The sequence below is a fragment of the Budorcas taxicolor genome, chromosome 8, assembly GCF_023091745.1.
Source record: "Budorcas taxicolor isolate Tak-1 chromosome 8, Takin1.1, whole genome shotgun sequence".
Classification (NCBI taxonomy): Eukaryota; Metazoa; Chordata; class Mammalia; order Artiodactyla; family Bovidae; genus Budorcas; species Budorcas taxicolor.
This window is the reverse complement of record NC_068917.1, coordinates 94096330-94114351: the sequence shown is the minus strand read 5'-3', so window position 1 is coordinate 94114351 and position 18022 is coordinate 94096330. Positions and strand designations below refer to the sequence as shown.

The window sequence follows — 18022 nt, the reverse complement described above, 5'->3', positions numbered from 1 at the left end:
TTGTTGCAAAATAGAATTCATTTTAAGTGGTAGAGTCCCACAAGGGAGTGCTAATGTGAATAATTACTATTATACACAATCTACCAAAATGAGCAGTTATATGGCATTTAGCAATGGAAGGATCTTCAAATGTGATTTACATTTATATCTTTAATGAAAATTAGTACATTCTTCACACTTTCTGATTTCTCTATGTTTCTTCTGTGGCAATGTAACTTCCTACTACTGGTATTTGCATTTGTAAATTACAGAGTAATTTGTGGTGATCAATAGATTAATGTATTTTGCTAAGGACCTAGACTTGTATCAACCAACTCTTCACAAAAATCTTCTATGTTACAGTCCACATTTCAATTTAATTTCTTTTAATTTGAAATGTGTCTTGAGTACCCTCTATGAGTTTATCATAATGCAATACTTTGTGTCTCCAACTGCAAAAGTTCTATTAAAAGACTAGGAAAAGTGATTGGGGATGGCCTTGATTGAAAAAATTTAAAAGACATTAAATTACCATATCTGGAACATTTGTTCTATGTCTAAAGGTATAGTATATACTTCATATGAATTATTTCTAACCCTTACAGTGGAAGTAATTTACAAATAAAAATGTAATTATTTCCCCTATTTTGCTGATGACAAAACTGAAGCTTAGAGTTCAGTAAATCCGTGTCCAAGGACAATGCTAGAAGGTGGGTGGACTAATATTCTAACACAGGTGTGTCTGATGTCAAACTGTGGCCTTTCATTCTGACATAAGGCCATAATTAAGAGTACGGAGATACCACAGCCTGTATGTTACCTCTTTTGTCTCTTCTTCCAAAACTCAAGAAAGACAGAGACTTTGACCAAGCATTTTCCTGCCTTTTCCATAGCAGAACGTGTACTGACAGTGCCTTGGTTCACAGGGTTAGGAATCAGTATATCATTCAGCTGGTAATTTTCCTTTCTTTGACTTCTGGCAGGAGCTCTCTCTAGAGCCAGAGCCAATTGTTTTTCTCTAATGACTTAGAAGGAGGTTAGCCTGAGGCTGTCCTGGGAACTGCAAGTCTGTTTATCATCTTTTTCTTTATTCTATGGATGGTATCCAACATGCAGCTTTGGCCTCATGGGAACAGACATGGTGATTATTTTCACTCTAAAAGGAGAAACACCAATAATAAGATTTGGCTATTTTCTAGAATTATGAATATAATGTTAAGCAATTATTAAAGTATATGCATACTTATTAAAACTTATTCCTTGCACCAAAGATATTTATTGAGCTGATTTATTTACAGTTGAATGTGGTGAACAGTAGAAATGAGATATGTTAAAGATGCTGAGAACTTCCATAGCTTGGAAACTTGTGAGACTATATAATTAACCATTTATAACAAATTAATTAACAGACCCCTTAACTAGGAATAAAGATTTGGAGTAAGACCATAAGTCAAACACTCAGTCCAGGTATTAGAACATGGGGATAAGATTTCATTTGTTCAATGAAATAGGACTCTTCTTCTAGAAATATTTCAGCTTATTAATTCCTAAAGTAATTATAGGCAATGCCTTTTTAAAAATAGGTCTTTTTATCAAGACAGAGAAGCAAAGATGGGCACTACTTCCTGACTTTGCCCTCACCCCTCTTCCTTACTTTCTGCCTTTACTCCTCTTTGCCAGGTTTCTAGCCAACACCACTTTCAGAGGCCTCAGTGGTTCCATCAAAGTGAAAGGTTCCACTATCATCAGCTCAGAAAACAACTTTTTCATCTGGAATCTGCAAAATGACCCCATGGGAAAGCCAATGTGGACACGCTTGGGCAGCTGGCAGAGGGGGAAGATTGTCATGGACTATGGAATATGGCCAGAGCAAGCCCAGAGGCACAAAACCCACTTTCAGCACCCAAGTAAGCTACACTTGCGAGTGGTTACGCTGATAGAGCATCCATTTGTCTTCACAAGGGAGGTTGATGATGAAGGCTTGTGCCCTGCTGGCCAACTCTGTCTAGACCCCATGACTAATGATTCTTCCATGTTGGACAGCCTTTTTAGCAGCCTCCATAGCAGTAATGATACAGTGCCCATAAAATTGAAGAAGTGCTGCTATGGATATTGCATTGATCTCCTGGAAAAACTAGCAGAAGACATGAACTTTGACTTTGATCTCTATATTGTTGGAGATGGCAAATATGGAGCCTGGAAAAATGGGCACTGGACTGGGCTGGTGGGTGATCTCCTGAGTGGGTCAGCCCACTTGGCAGTCACTTCCTTCAGCATCAATACTGCACGAAGCCAGGTGATAGATTTCACCAGCCCTTTCTTCTCCACCAGCTTGGGCATCTTAGTGAGGACACGAGACACAGCAGCTCCCATCGGAGCCTTCATGTGGCCACTCCACTGGACAATGTGGCTGGGGATTTTTGTGACGCTGCACATCACTGCCATTTTCCTCACTCTCTATGAATGGAAAAGCCCCTTTGGCATGACTCCCAAGGGGCGGAATAGAAGTAAAGTTTTCTCCTTCTCTTCAGCCTTGAATGTCTGTTATGCTCTCTTGTTTGGTAGAACAGCAGCTATCAAACCTCCAAAATGCTGGACTGGAAGGTTTCTGATGAACCTTTGGGCCATTTTCTGTATGTTTTGCCTTTCAACATACACGGCGAATTTGGCTGCCGTCATGGTAGGTGAGAAGATCTATGAAGAGCTTTCTGGAATACATGACCCTAAGGTAATACTTCTTTTTACTCTTGATTTCCTTATTGTCCATTTTAACTGTATATTGTGTCTTACGCTGTAGTAGTTTATATGCTTTCATCTAACACAGCATATTCTCTGAACCATCTGTAGAGATTAGTCCAAAAAGTCTGTTGCCTAATTGCACTAAATATTTCATTGCTTTATTAAATGAAACAAAAAGAGTGAGGGATGTCTTTAGGAGATTTTGTTCCAAAGAAAGTCTCATAGAAACATCTATTAGTGCAGTTTTTTCCTTGAGTTAGTTAACCATCTGGCAGAATGGCTATCAGGGAATAGTCTTACAAAGTATTTTCACCCAAAGTAAAACTTCAAAAACTGATTAATTACCTCTCCTTGGAATTAATGGAAATAAATAATAAGGTCCAAATTTAAATAGTAAAGAATCCTTTTTCATCATGAAAAATTGTAAAATGGAAAGAACTAACATTTTATCATAAGCACTCAAAGTCAGAAAGCTGGAAAATTCAATGCATATAGCCAAGGAGTACTAAGCCAACTGAGCTGGCAAGATTAACTAGGAAGAGAATGTCCTTTTGGGTAAAAAAGGCTGATCACCTTAGGGCTGGAGGAGGATGTCAACAGTCACATTACAATGTCCAAGAATATTCAAGAAAATCATCTCTATTCTAGGCTGCCTTTGATATTCTAGACATCTGACCCTATGAAGAAAGGAGGAGGGTAGGATTCAGGTAAGCAGGTAAAGCAGTGGTGATACTTGAGTAAATAGCCATGTCTGTTTAGTGACAAGACCTCTTTCAGTGACTACAAGTACGGCGAACTTGGCCAACCTAGTGGGAATGGAGAGGAGGGGGTTGTCAGGGCTCAAAGCAATAAGAAAAGGAATCAAGGGAGTACTACAGTCCCAGTGGGGAACAGAATGAAGATCTAGAGCAGACATGTATTCCAATCTGTAAAACCCATCTACAAGAGACTGGAGAAAGCTGCAATTCAAGGAACATACCCAGGACACACTGTGTTAAAGCATCTTGAGCTAAGCTGAGCATTTCAAACTGTGAAACATCACCATGACTTTTCAAATATCCCTTTTCACATCAAATATCATAATATTGAACCCTTTACCATATATTTTTATCCAACATTTAAAATTAATTGCACAGAGAATGAACAGATAGGACATTTACTATTTTTGTTAAATGATAAGGTGGCCCAGAGGGCTCCTGGCAGCTTTAGAGAATTCTCATAAATAGTTTGGATTAGGATATATGGTCTGTTCTGCAAACAAACGAATATGAGAAATTTGACCCATATATTGAAAACCTGCTTAATACATGTGAACCTCATGAAAAGATTCAGCAAACAGTGGATCATTGACTGGGCAATGAATTATATTTGCTTCTTAATGTGCGGTCAGGACTTTAGGTTGTCATCTGGATTTAGTGAACACAAGTAAGTTCCATAGTATAAATATATGTGTTACCCTAACGAGAGATTTGGTGATGCTTCAGCTTTCATATTGTACTGCTATTATCAGCCTCTGTTTATTCTTTGCCCCAAGAGGTCTGTGGATCTCCCAAAAGTTTGCCATCTTAATAGAGGCTTACCCAATTTTTTTTTTTTTTGCAGTAATCTTGCAATGTGATTCTTAAATTACAAATTCAACTTGGAAACCCATCAATCCAATCTAGTATAAGAGACAATATATATGCTGGTTGTTGTGAAAATTCTGGACCATTATCATATGTAAAAAGGTGAACATAATACTGACTAGAGTTTTATTAATCAGAAACAAAGATTATCAAAATTTTCATGGATGTTATGCATGAGAAACCTGAAGCAATTATTATTTTAAGGATTAAAAGGAAAAGCATAACAATAAACCATACACAGCAGTAAAACAGTTTTTTTTTTTAAGCAAAAAGAAGCACTCATTCCATTCCCAATAAAAAGGTCACATTTTTATAAACCTAACCCAGCCCTCCAGACAAAGTGAGAGGAAATCAGTTCATTTTAATCACTCAGTCATGTCCAACTGTTTGAGACTCCATGGAGTGTAGCACATCAGGCTTCCCTGTCCATCATCAACTCCCAGAGCCTGCTCAAACTCATATCCATCAAGTCGGTGATGCCATCCAACCATCTCATCCTCCTTTTTAATATGTTGTCTGGGTTTAACATGCTGTGAGAGGAAATGGACAATGTCAACTTTGTGTTACATTTACTAAGGTCCTAATGAAGTGGACAAACCTAAATCTAAAACATTTTCAATTTTAGATAATAAATGAATTTTCACTAAGGTTCCCAAAAATATATGTCTCTTTCCTAATGTTTAAAGTCTCTCACTTCTTTTCCATATAAAAACACCTAGATTATTTGATTAAGAAATACCCAACATCTGAACTTTTGGTGAATAAAGTTGGTGACAGAATTGTTCAGTTTTCATCCAAATGTGCGGTATTATGCAGAAAACATAATGACCTCATCTTCCCAATGACAGGCATAATCAAAAAATTTTCCATACCTTTCAGTCACTCAGCATTCATTCTTAAATATATTCTACTCACTCACATGAGCTCTTTTCTCTCCTGCCAATGCTCAATTCTTTGAGTGATTTTATCTTTTTTCTCTTTTACACTAAACGATGCGGAAAATGCAGAAGCAGAAAAGTAGAAGAGAAAAGACTAAAAAAAAAAGTTTAAAACACAAGGAAAAACAACTTAGAAATTTATAAGTGCTGGTAGGATTGAAAATTGGTACAGCCACTATTGAAAATAGTCAGAAGGTCCTCAAAACACTAAAAGTTGAACTAACAAAGAAAAAGGTATAAGCATGCCAAAGTTTAGAAACAAATGAAACACATCAAATTTCAAAGAAAGGGTAATTGCCTTCAATGGAAGGCTTAATAAGATCATAGCATCTGGTCCCATCACTTCATGGCAAATAGATGGGGAAACAGTGACAGACTTTATTTTGGGGGGCTCCAAAATCACTGCAGATGGTGATTGCAGCCATGAAATTAAGACATTTGCTGCTTGGAAGAAAAGTTATGACCTACCTAGAAAGCATATTAAAGAGCAGAGACATTAATTTGCCAGCAAAGGTCCATCTAGTCAAAGCTATAGTGTTTTCTAGTAGTCATGTATGGATGTGAGAGTTGGACCATAAAGAAAGTTGAGCGCCAAAGAACTGATGCTTTTGAACTGTGGTGTTGGAGAAGACTCTTGAGAGCCCTTGGACTGCAAGGAGATCCAACCAGTCCATCCTTAAGGAAATCAGTCCTGAATATTCATTGGAAGAACAGATGCTGAAGCTGAAACTCCCAATACTTTGGCCATGCAATGAGAAGAACTGACTCATTTGAAAAGACCCTGATGCTGGGAAAGCTTGGAGGTAGGAGGAGAAGGGGATGACAGAGGATGAGATGGTTGGATGGCATCACCAACCATCATGTCAATGGACATGAGTTTGAGTAAACTCCAGGAGTTGGTGATGGACAGGGAGACCTAGTGTGCTGCAGTCCATGGGTTTGCAAAGAGTCGGACACAACTAAGTGACTGAACTGTCTGACTAGTTAATAAGATAGACTGTGTTCTTATTCTTGAAAAAGACTTGGAATTTGAATATCTGCATCAAGGAAGAAAGAATGGACATTCCAAGAAAAAGAACAGAACAAACTACTTGGAGGTAGAACATATGAGACATAGTCAGGATATCTTGAAGAGTTCACTTTAGCCACAGCATGAAAGGAAGGAGAAGATCTAAGTCTGAAAAGTAAATTTGGTTGAGATATCAGAGGATCTTTGACATTGGGCTAGAGATACAGTGACATTTTTGAACAGTGGAATAGCACAGAGAAGCAGAATCCATTTAGAATGGTTGTTTCAACAGCAGCAATCAAACACAATTAGAAGAGAAAGACAGTACTGGAGCTAGAGAAAGAGTTGGAGTTATGGATATTGTCACTGATAGAACAGTCAAGAAACATTGTAGTGACCAGATCAGTTATTGTTGTTGTTTAGTTGCTAGGTCATATCTGACTCTTTTGCAACCCCATGGATGTAGCCCACCAGGCTCCTCTGTCCATGGGATTTTCCAGGCAAGAATACTGAAGTAGGTTGCCATTTCCTTCTCCAGGGGATCTTTCTAACTCAGGGATCAAACCCGTGTCTCCTGCATTGGCAGGCAGAGTCTTTACAACTGAGCCACCCGGGAAGCCCAGCCAGAATCAGTAGTTATCTATTCAGTTCCATTCAGGACTTGGCAATTAACTGGATGTGAGAGTCAACAGAGTCACACGTGCAAAGCTGCAGGCCTGAGTGTATAAAATGATGGTACCATTCAGGGAAGCAGAAAAGGCAGTTTATAAACTGGAAATTATGCTGATCAGTTCAGTTTCATACTTTGCATTTTAAAATCTGTGTTGGGCATCCAGGTGAAATCCAGCAGGCACTGGGAAATATGGAGCCAGATTTCAGGAGTGACATTGACTCTGGTGGGAATCTGGAGCAGAGAGGTGACATTGTGTATTAAAGCACTGTGGGGAGTATGAGATCCCCAAGGAAGAAGGCACTAGGGAGAAAAATTGTCATTCGAGAAGTAGCAGGCATAAAGTTGGCATATGGTTTTGCCGAGAGACGAGCTGGAAGTTGAGGAGATAAAAGTAACTTGAAGCAAAATCATGTAGGCTCTTGAATGCCTCTCGGTAGACTGAATTTTAACTCCTTGAGATGAAGATTAATATTATCCCATCTACTAAGGTCATTATAGAGAGGACAAAGATCAGTGTCCAGTCCAAACCATGAGAATTAGCATGTATATGTGTATTTTAATGTTTGATGAAACTGGGTTTATGTGGTTTGCTTTTTTCTAATATTTTTCAAACTTCCATTTTCGTAGCATTTATTTCTGAGGAGTGAAAATGTATCCTTCACATGGAAGCCACAGATCTCCTGTTGTTCTCCTGGGATATTTGTTTTTCCATTGTAATGTGAAACTCTCCTAATACTGAATGAGAGGTGATTTATATGGAGTGTTGTTCACACTCTGAGGTTTCTTCCACCCCTTACTCATGGTCTGTCTCATTTCTTCTCATAAATTTTCATCTCTGTCACCTACTGGGTATCAGAACAATTCTCATTGTACTATGCTGCCATTTTTATCCCGTTTTCCCACAGCTCATTTAATTCACCTCAGGCAAATTTCCTGGTGCCTCCACATTAATGCTCTTGAACACCTGCCTCCTTCCATTCTCTAACTCTTCTTTAATTATCTTGGGATAACCTCCCCATGTCTCCTCTATATTTGTATGCATGAAAACTTTGAGAATAACAACTCCCAGACTTCCCTGCTGCTGCTGCTGCTGCTGCTAAGTCGCTTCAGTCATGTCCGACTCTGTGTGACCCCATAGACGGCAGCCCATCAGGCTCCTCTGTCCCTGGGATTCTCCAGGCAAGAACACTGGAGTGGGTTGCCATTTCCTTCTCCAATGCATGAAAGTTTAAAGTGAAAGGGAAGTCGCTTAGTTGTGTCCGACTTTTAGCGACCCCACGGACTGCAGCCCACCAGGCTCCTCCGTCCATGGGAGTTTCTAGGCAAGAGTACTGGAGTGGGTTGCCAGTGCCTTCTCCGCCCAGACTTCCCTAGAAGCATTTTATTAAGAAATATGTTCCTAGGAAATTATGTCCTCAGTTCTTGGAGGCCATCTAAGCAATCCCAGTCTAAACAAGCAATTCCTAACAGTTCCATCTACCGTTTCCTAAAAACAACTTTTCTGTTATATAAAATATTTTAAATTATAGAAATAGCATTTTCTTATTTTTGTGTAAATAGTATCTATTTCTAGTCCCCAAAATTGGCTATGGTTTTTTATAATGTATCAGTCTTGTATTCTAAACAATAACTTATAAAATAGTCCTATGGGAAATGTGTTTGGATGAAAATCTATTGACTTAAAAAGTAAGATTTATGATCTGTATTTATACTCAATCCATCAGCAAACTGAGTCCTGGCTGCATAAGCATCTGTAACCATGATATTAGATAACTTACAATGACTGAAATAGCTCCATTTTTCTCCTTGGTCATAACTGTTTAGCATGCTGGCTATACATTTAACAGGTAATAAACTGTTAAGTATTAAGAATGTGAACATTTTATCACCATTTCAGAGCAGAGATTCACTGGCTTCAACCAACCACTTTGAATCAGAAGTAAAATTAAATGCAAAATGCTGTGCAGGACAGACCAATTTATGATACACTATGAGTTACAGCAGCCAAGGCAGGTTAGAGTGCTTTTTTTTTTTTTTTTTTTCTGACAGGGGGTCATAGGGAAGAAATAATCTTGTTGCTGGCTGCTCCTACAGATAACCCCAAGGGAGAGGGACTGGCCTGCTGTGCAAATGAAATTCTAGAGAATAGTTCTATCCTCACTTAGTGAAACTAGTTTTGCCGGAATAATTTACTTTACACTAAAAGTTATATATGTAGCTTCTCACTCTCTCCCACCAACTCTTTTGGGAAGCAAGCTCCATGCTTCAAAGCAGGTGGGCTCTTGAAGCATGAGACCATGAAAGCAAGAATTTATGAGTAATATACTTAATAGACCTTATATGGGTATTTCTCCATCATAAAACTAGCACCATCCATTATAGGCAGTGCAGAAAATAGTGTAGACAGATGGAAGCAAGTGCTTATTGCCTCATCATCAAAAGTCCTTTGCTCTTAGCCTTTTGAGATGATTGACAGGTGAAAAAAATGCAGTATTATTTTTATCCAGTGAGGTCTTCATCTGGATCTATGGTCAAAGGAATAGACCAGGGCATTCTTAAAACATTCTAGCCATTGACATTCAGTCTGCTGAGGTATAAGAGATGAGATCACTTCATAAGTCATAAGGTACACTGGAAAATAAAGCCCTGCCTCCCCTCATAGAGCTGAATTAACAGTTGAAAGGATATGTGAGCAGTCAAAATGAACTATTTGCTGATTTTAATACACTTTCTAGTTCTTTTCCAGCTTCTCTTATAAAATGCCCCCTTTAGCCATGTGTCTCTAATGTATATTATAAAAGTTGCCTCCTTAGAGGGATTAGGAGACTAGTGTCATTTTTTTTTTTTTTTGTACAGGCAAATGATGGTGTTATTTTACAAAAACAGTCCTGGTGAACATTCAAGTAAATATTAAGAATTTAAAAGTCCTGCCTGTGAAGACAAAAGCAAACTTTAATCAGAAATATTAAAGTAAAGTACACTCACATAGCCTTAGTAGGAAATGATAAGCATCTCCCAAGATAATAAAAACCACCTTCACTGATCTTCATATAACACCATGTGGCTGCCCAATAAAACATACGAATTCATGTAATAAAAGCTGGCCTTGAAGAAGGCGGGAGTGCCAGAACTCTAGGGCAAACAAGACGTTGAAAATGGAGTTTGAGGTGAGAGGAAAGCAAACTGAACTACACCAAACCATTTATTTGTTTTTCCTTTAATTCATCCAATAACAGCAACTTTTGTTCTAGGCACCATGCTAGGTGGCTAGGAATTTAGTAGTCAGCAAAACAGACACTGTCCTTGCAACATGAGATTTATTAGGGAAGAAAGATGTTAATCAAGGGAACACGTAAGTCAGGTAATGATTTAAACTGTGATTAGCTGCTGTGAAAGCAAATACGACAGAATCTGAGAACCTTGGGGGAGACCTGATCTGAATGGAGACTCTGAGAAACCCCTCCCTCCCCTCACCCTGAAGAGGGAAATGCTCGCTGAGTTCTGAAGGATGAGACCTGAAGGAGGCAAATGAGCAAAAGAGGAGCTGGGCGAGGTGACAGCATCTCAGGGTGACATGCAGAACGAACAGAAGCCCACGACTGGAGGGAGAGGGTGCAGTCCTGATGCTCGATCATGAGCTACAAGATCGGAAAGCCAGAAAAAGGGAAAGAAAAAGAGGACAAGACAGAAACTACAGAGGTTTTATTGCCAGACATTCTAGAGAGAAAATTTCTTAAAAGAAGAAAAATCTAAGTAATGCTGTAGTTTCGGTGGAGTGGCTTTTCCCCTGGGCTCCATGTACTTCTAGATAGAAAACATAAGAGGAGAAACATCCCAGTCACTTTGGCAACAAAAATTCATGATAGATCGGGGAAGTGTCCTCTATAAGAAGTGCATTAAAAGAAAACAATTTTTAATGTACTAAGCGTAAAAGATGATTTGGATGGAAAATTGAATGTGCTAATGTTGCACATATCTTATGAATATACTCAACCCAATGAATCATAAATGAGTGGATTGTATGGCATGTGAATTATATCTTAATAAAGCTACTTTAGTAAATCCCAAGCAAGCAAACAAACTGCCATATTACCAAACTGGAAGGCTAATTATTTAAAGATGTCAGAATTGTCTTTTATTAGTGTACACATGTAAAGCAATTCCTGTGAAACTCCCAAAGGATTTTTTTATTGGTTTGTTTGACTGTTGCTGAAACTTCTAAGAAATTTTTATTTATATATATTATTTAAAAAATATTCAAGTGACTTGTTCTAAATATTGAAATACTTAATATTAGTAATAATAACAGAAAAAGCTAAAAACTAGTCCCATATGCCAAGCACTGCCGTAAATGGCAGTAATAAGGTAACTGCCCCCCACTGAATATTCATAGAAATTAAAATAATCCAAGTAAAGCCACTAGCATAGTGTATGACAACAAGGGGTCACACACACAAAAAACAGAATTTACTAGATTGTCAGATTTTAATATCATCATTAATTATATCTTGAACAATTAGTGTCCTCTCTCACACACGCACTGTCACTGTGAATTGGATGAATGGAAAGATTCTCCTTTTGAGCTCAGTTCTAGAGAGCTTGGAGGCAAAATTCTTGTGCACTAATAGCAGATTTATTGTCTTATGTTATGCCTTTTAAGCATCATTTCTGGCTTGAGGAAGTTTTTCTACTTCAAGCTATTTTAATTTATGCTGTCTTGTATTTTATGTGACCTTTAAGCTGCCTCAAGTCTTTTCAGGAAGAGAGCAAGGTATACATGAAATAATGTTAAAATCAAATAATAGATAAAGGATATTAACAGCAATTCAAAAAAGAAATAAAATTGACCAATAATTTTTTAAATGTTAACTCTTACTTGTAGTCAAAGAAAGTCTAATTGAAACAGTAATGAAATGACATACTTACCTAACAAAATAGGAGTATTTTATTGATAGTTCTCGATCTTGATGGAAGCACGTTAAGACTAACACCAACATACACTGCTATTGTAAGTTGTTACAACATGTTCATAAATCGAATTGGCCATTTATATCAAAAGCTTTAAAAGGGTTCATGCCCTTTCATCCTTGACTTCACTCCTAGGAATCTGTCCAAAGAAAATAACTTAATATATAAACATCAATTTATTGCAAAGATCCACTGCAGCCTTTCTCAAAACATCAAAAACCTGGAAATCACATAAATGTCCAGCAACAGCACAATTAATGCATTACAGTGTTACTATGTGCTATAAAAATGCATCCAGTAGAGATAATTTTAAAGAGCTTTTAAAGTGTCAAAAAATCAAAACATAATGTTAAGTAAGAAGTTGGGAAATAAAGCAATATATTTCCAATTTTATAATATGCATTTGTACAGGCTATAAAGAGAAGTAACTAGAAGAAAATATAATAGTGTTAACAGCACTGGTATCTAAGCAGTGTAATTACAGAAAATATTTGTTTTATTTCTATTCATATTTTCTACAGTTCCAGTCTCTCAGTGGTGTCCAACTCTTTGCAACCCCATGGACTGCTGCACACCAGGCTTCCCTGTCTATCCCCAACTCCCGGAGCTTCCTCAAACTCATGTCCATTGAGTCAGTGATGCCATCCAACCATCTCAACCTCTGTCATCCCCTTTTCCTCCCACCTTCAATCTTTCCCAGCATCAGGGTCTTTTACAATGAGCCAGCTCTTCCCATCAGGTGGCCAAAGTATTTGAGTTTCAGCTTCAACATCAGTCCTTCCAGTGAATATTCAGGACTGATTTCCTTTAGGATTGAATGGTTTGATCTTGCAGTCCAAAGGACTCTCAAGAGTCTTCTCCAACACCACAGTTCAAAAGCATCAATTCTTCAGTGCTCAGCTTTCTTTATGGTCCAAATCTCACATCCATACATGATTACTGGAAAAACCATAGCTTGACTAGGTGAACCTTTGTCAGAAAAGTGATGTCTCTGCTTTTTAATATGTTGTCCAGGCTGGTCATAGCTTTTCTTCATATTTTATACAATGCTCATATATTATTTATGTTATTGTAAAGCACATAATAAGCCAAATAAGAATAGGAATAATTCAGACACAAGACAATAGTCACAATAGCACTATTTGCTACACGTGCACCCCTTCTGTCTGCAGCCTTTCAAGTCCAAATAGAGTGAGTTCCACAATGAGTAGCACTTCCATAGAAAAATCTTTACATCTTTGAGATACTGTGCTTTCCAAAGAGACTTTTAGAAGCATATTTTCATTCCCATCCTGTGTATTCCCTTCATAGGACTTAATCCAATCTGAAATTGTCATGTTATCTATTTCAGTTAATTGTCCCTCTGTGTCTTGCTCATCACTGAATCCTCAGAGTGTTGGAGGAACAATAAATAGTTTACAAATGTTTTTCAGTTAATGAGTGAATGAAAAATGACAGCATCATTGGAATAGGGCTATTGCATTATGCAGGGATTACTTTGAAATTGATCAATCAAGCAAATGCTTTAGATAAGACCATACAAACATTCTCATACTAGATTCTGTAAAATGAATTGAAGGAAAACCTCCCAGTAAGGGACAATGTACAGTGAAACAAAGAGCAAAGTCATCATGTTGGACAAATCTAAAGTTTGATGTATGTTTGTGTGGAGTTTGACAGTCTGCTTGCCATGACCTCTGTGTCTTCATTTGAGAGGATTACAGGATATAATGGATGTAAAATATCTATCCAAAGTTCTGATTCCATCCACCACTAGATTGTAAACTCCAAGAGAGGAGAGTTTATAAATTAGATCTATCTTGTGCATCTGTATTCCTAGAGCCTAAGCATATGTCAACCATTCATTCAGATAAGTATTGAGTAAATAATGCACTTGGCCATGAGGCCAAGCAGAAATGACCAGTATGTATCCAGTAGGAAAGAGGCAGAGGGCAGGAGCACCTGTCACTTGCAACTGAAGAGTATACCCAAGCGAATTTCAGATTATATCCAAGAGTGACCCATAGCATTTGAGCCATGAGATTGATATAAACAGATTATCGAAACAAAGAAAATCTAAGACTATGATGCCCATAGTGGAGGCAAGGGTAAGAGACATGTGATCCTTGAATGGGAACGTGAGATTGATAATGCTACCACAGCCTAGGTGGTTTTAGGTCCTCAGCAGCAGATGATGGAGTGAGGTCAGAAACATTTAGAGGTCTAGTAAGGAGAGTTGGGCATCCAGTCCCATCACTTCATGGAAAATAGATGGGGAAACAATGGAAACAGTGACAGGCTTTTCTTTTTTTTTTTTTTTTGGCTCCAAAATCACTGCAGATGGTGACTGCTGCTGCTGCTGCTGCTAAGTTGCTTCAGTCTTGTCTGATTCTGTGCGACCCCATAGACGGCAGCCCACCAAGCTCCACTATCCCTGGGATTCTCCAGGCAAAAACACTGGAGTGATTGCCATTTCCTTCTCCAGTGCATGAAAGTGAAGAGTGAAAGTGAAGTCACTCTGTCATGCCCGACTCTTAGCGACTCCATGGACAACAGCCTACCAGGCTCCTCCATCCATAGCATTTTCCAGGCAAGAGTACCAGAGTGGGGTGCCATTGCGCTCTCCGGCAGATGGTGACTGCAGCCATGAAATTAAAAGATGCTTGCTCCTTGGAAGAGAAGTTACGACCAACCTAGACAGCATATTAAAAAGCAGAGACATTACTCTGCCAACAAAGGTCCATCTAGTCAAAGCTATAGTTTTTCCAGTAGTCATGTATGGATGTGAGACTTGAACCATAAAGAAAGCTGAGCACCAAAGAACTGATGCTTTTGAACTGTGGTGTTGCAAAAGACTCTTGAGAGTCCCCTGGACAGCAAGGATATCCAACCAGTCCATCCTAAAGGAAGTCAGTCCTGATTATTCATTGGAAGGATGGATGCTGAAGCTGAAACTCCAATACTTTGGCCACCCAATGAGAAGAATTGACTCATTGGAAAAGACCCTGACGCTGGAAAAGATTGAAGGTGGGAGGGAAGGGGACGACAGAGGATGACATGGTTGGATAGCATCACCAAATCTATGGACTTGAGTTTGAGTAAACTCCAGGAGTTGGTGGACAGGGAGGCCTGGCATGCTGCAGTCCATGGGGTCACAAAGAGTTGGACATGGCTGAACGATTGAACTGAACTGAAGGAGAGTTGAACCATAAAGAAGGCTGAGTGCTAAAGAATTGATGCTTTTGAATTGTGGTGTTGGAGAAGACTCTTGAGAGTCCTTTGTACTGCAAGAAGATCATACCAGTCAATCCTAAGGGGAATCAACTCTGAATATCCATTGGAAGGATTGATGCTGGAGCTGAAGCTCCAATACTGTGAACACCTGATGCGAAGAGCCAACTCACTGGAAAAGACCCTGATGCTGGCAAAGATTGAAGGCAAAAGGAGAAGAGGGTAATAGAGGATAAAATGGTTAGACAGCATCACCAACTCAATGGACATGAATTTGAGCAAACTTTGGGAAATAGTGAAGGACAGAGAAGCCTGGCATGCAGCAGTCCATGGGGTCAGAGTCAGACATGACTTGGCAACTGAACAACAACAAGGATCAGGTACACATTACACTTAGTAGGAGTTTTTTTAAAAAATGGATATTTCCCTTCCTTTCCTAAATGTACTTTAATTCAAGGAACTTAAAAAAAAAAAAAAGACTTGCTATTTTGGACTGATAAATGGAAAACTGAACAAATGAGCATGCAACCTGTTTATTTTGTCACCTACTTCCAAAATAATTTTGAGGAGACATCTTTATATAATTTTTTTAAATAACTGAAGCTTTATTATTTTCAAATAGATATAGTAATTCATACTAACTGCAGCAAAATGTTTTCAATTAGACATCCTGCTGGGTTTCCTTTAATGACTATCTAAGATCACTTCTTTCATTTGAATACAAACAGAAAATGTGCCAAATTTTTGCAAACACTTCCCTTAAATTAGGGGAAAATTGGCCTATAGTTTTGTTTACATTATTAATCTCCTTACAAAGCACAGTTTATACATAGATACTTTCATATCAATGAATATGTCATAGGACATCTGTAAATATTCGCATATATGTTGTTGTTGTTTTAGTCACTAAGTCATGTCTGACTCTTTTGTGACCCCCAAGGACTGTGTAGCCCACCAGGCTCCTCTGTCCATGGGATTTTCCAGGAAAGAATACTGGAATGGGTTGCCATTTCCTTCTCCAGGAGATTTTCCCGACCCAGGGATTGAACATTCACATATGTATTATGTAGTTATAAACAATCCATATACATTTCTATGGACTGTATGTCCACACACATACACTTATGTAAAAATTAAAACAGGTTAAATGGACACACACATTATAATTAGGAAGAACTATTACTCCAGGTCACTCCTGGACATAATATGGAAATCACCTGGCTACAACTTTCAACTGCAGGTAAGAGATGCTCCCACCCTCTGTCTGTCCTACTGGACTCGGCCACACCTCACTGTTTGGTCTCATAATTATTCAAAGTATTCAGATCATTCCATACTCAATGTTATGGGATGGATAGACGGAGAGCCCTGGTAGGCAGTGAGGTACTGTGATACAAAAGGCAAAGTCCTGATATTAGACATATAGATGTTTGAAACTGAGTTTGACGGTTTGCCCTGAGAAGAGTCTCATTTTCATGCTCAGTAAATATCTATACGTGTTTGATGACTTCGTAGGCAATCCCCAAAAAGTTTTATGTCTAAAATATATATGTTAGCTCCATTAACAGTGTGAATTAAGGTGAGTGTTGTATTTTTATAATTTAGTCTCAACTTGACATTTTGGCCCTAAATCAGATCAGAAGCTATGTGATCTAACCATGAGTGTATCCAGTGGCAAGTCTGGAGGCTTAACTGTGAGTTCTCTTCCATTATAAACTCAGTCTGGGAAATTCACCCAGTTGGGGCTCAGTTTTCCCAATTGTAACTGCATACAAGCTTGCTCCAGCCAATTCACCTGCACTGTGCATGCATTCATGCTAAGTTGCTTCAATTACGTCCGACTCTTTGCGACCCTATGGACCATAGCCCGCCAGACTCTTCTGTCCATGGGATTCTCCAGGCAAGAATACTGGAGTAGGTTGGTGTGCCCTCCTCCAAGGGATCTTACCAACCCAGGCATCCAAACCGCATCTTGTACATCTCCTGCATTGGCAGGCAGGTTCTTTACCATTAGTACCACCTGGGAAACTCCCAAGCTGCACTATATATACATATATATTCAATTGAATTACAAATATTATATATAGAGAGAGATGATATTGTGCATAGCTGAAGTTTAGAAAAGATGCTTTGTCAGAATTCATTAATACTTTTCAAACCTGAAAGTGCCCTTACCATAGAATTTTATCAGAAAACTGTTGCCTAAAAAATGCCAAATAACAATACATTTTTAACAACCCCAACCAAAACACCCTGTCAGCCTTTATTGAAGTTATATTTTATCTAGGCTTTTTCTCATGCATGATCTGAAGACATAGAATTAATGGAAGTGAATCTTACCGCAAATAAGTATGTAAACAAAGGTAGATATGTAAGTATGTGCATTTCCTGCGGCCTACATGTTCAGTGTGATGGTCAATCAGCATCCTGAGGGTCATACATGAACTACTTAGCTTTGTAACAAGACCATAGATGTAACTTCAGGAATAGATACTGAAACTATCATCAATAAATAATTAATAATGTTTATTAGACACCTGTTTTGTTCCGGGAACTATGCTAATTGTGTCACATGGATTTTTCTCATTTAAACTTAACTGCATGCATACAGATGAAGAAACAAGGCTGAAAGAAATTAGGTAAATTATTCAAGGCTGAAAGTGAATATGTTAGCCACTCAATCATGTCCAATTCTTTGCAACCTCATGGACTGTAGTAGCCTGCCAGGCTCCTTGTCCATGGACTTCTCTATGGACAAGAATACTGGAGTGGATTTCCATTCCCTTCTCCAGGGTATCTTCCTGACCCAGGGATCAAATCAAGGTCTCCTGCATTGCAGGCAGATTCTTTACTGTATGAG

The 18022-nt window shown here is 38.5% G+C and overlaps 1 protein-coding gene across 1 annotated transcript in view; it reads left to right on the top strand.

The window, feature by feature from the left end:
* Positions 1 to 18022, top strand: part of GRIN3A (glutamate ionotropic receptor NMDA type subunit 3A) — a 198335-nt gene that overhangs the window by 76749 nt on the left and 103564 nt on the right. The window contains exon 3 of the mRNA XM_052644556.1: positions 1660 to 2707. Within this exon, the coding sequence (XP_052500516.1) occupies positions 1660 to 2707 (1048 nt within the window). The remainder of the gene's footprint in view (positions 1 to 1659; positions 2708 to 18022) is intronic.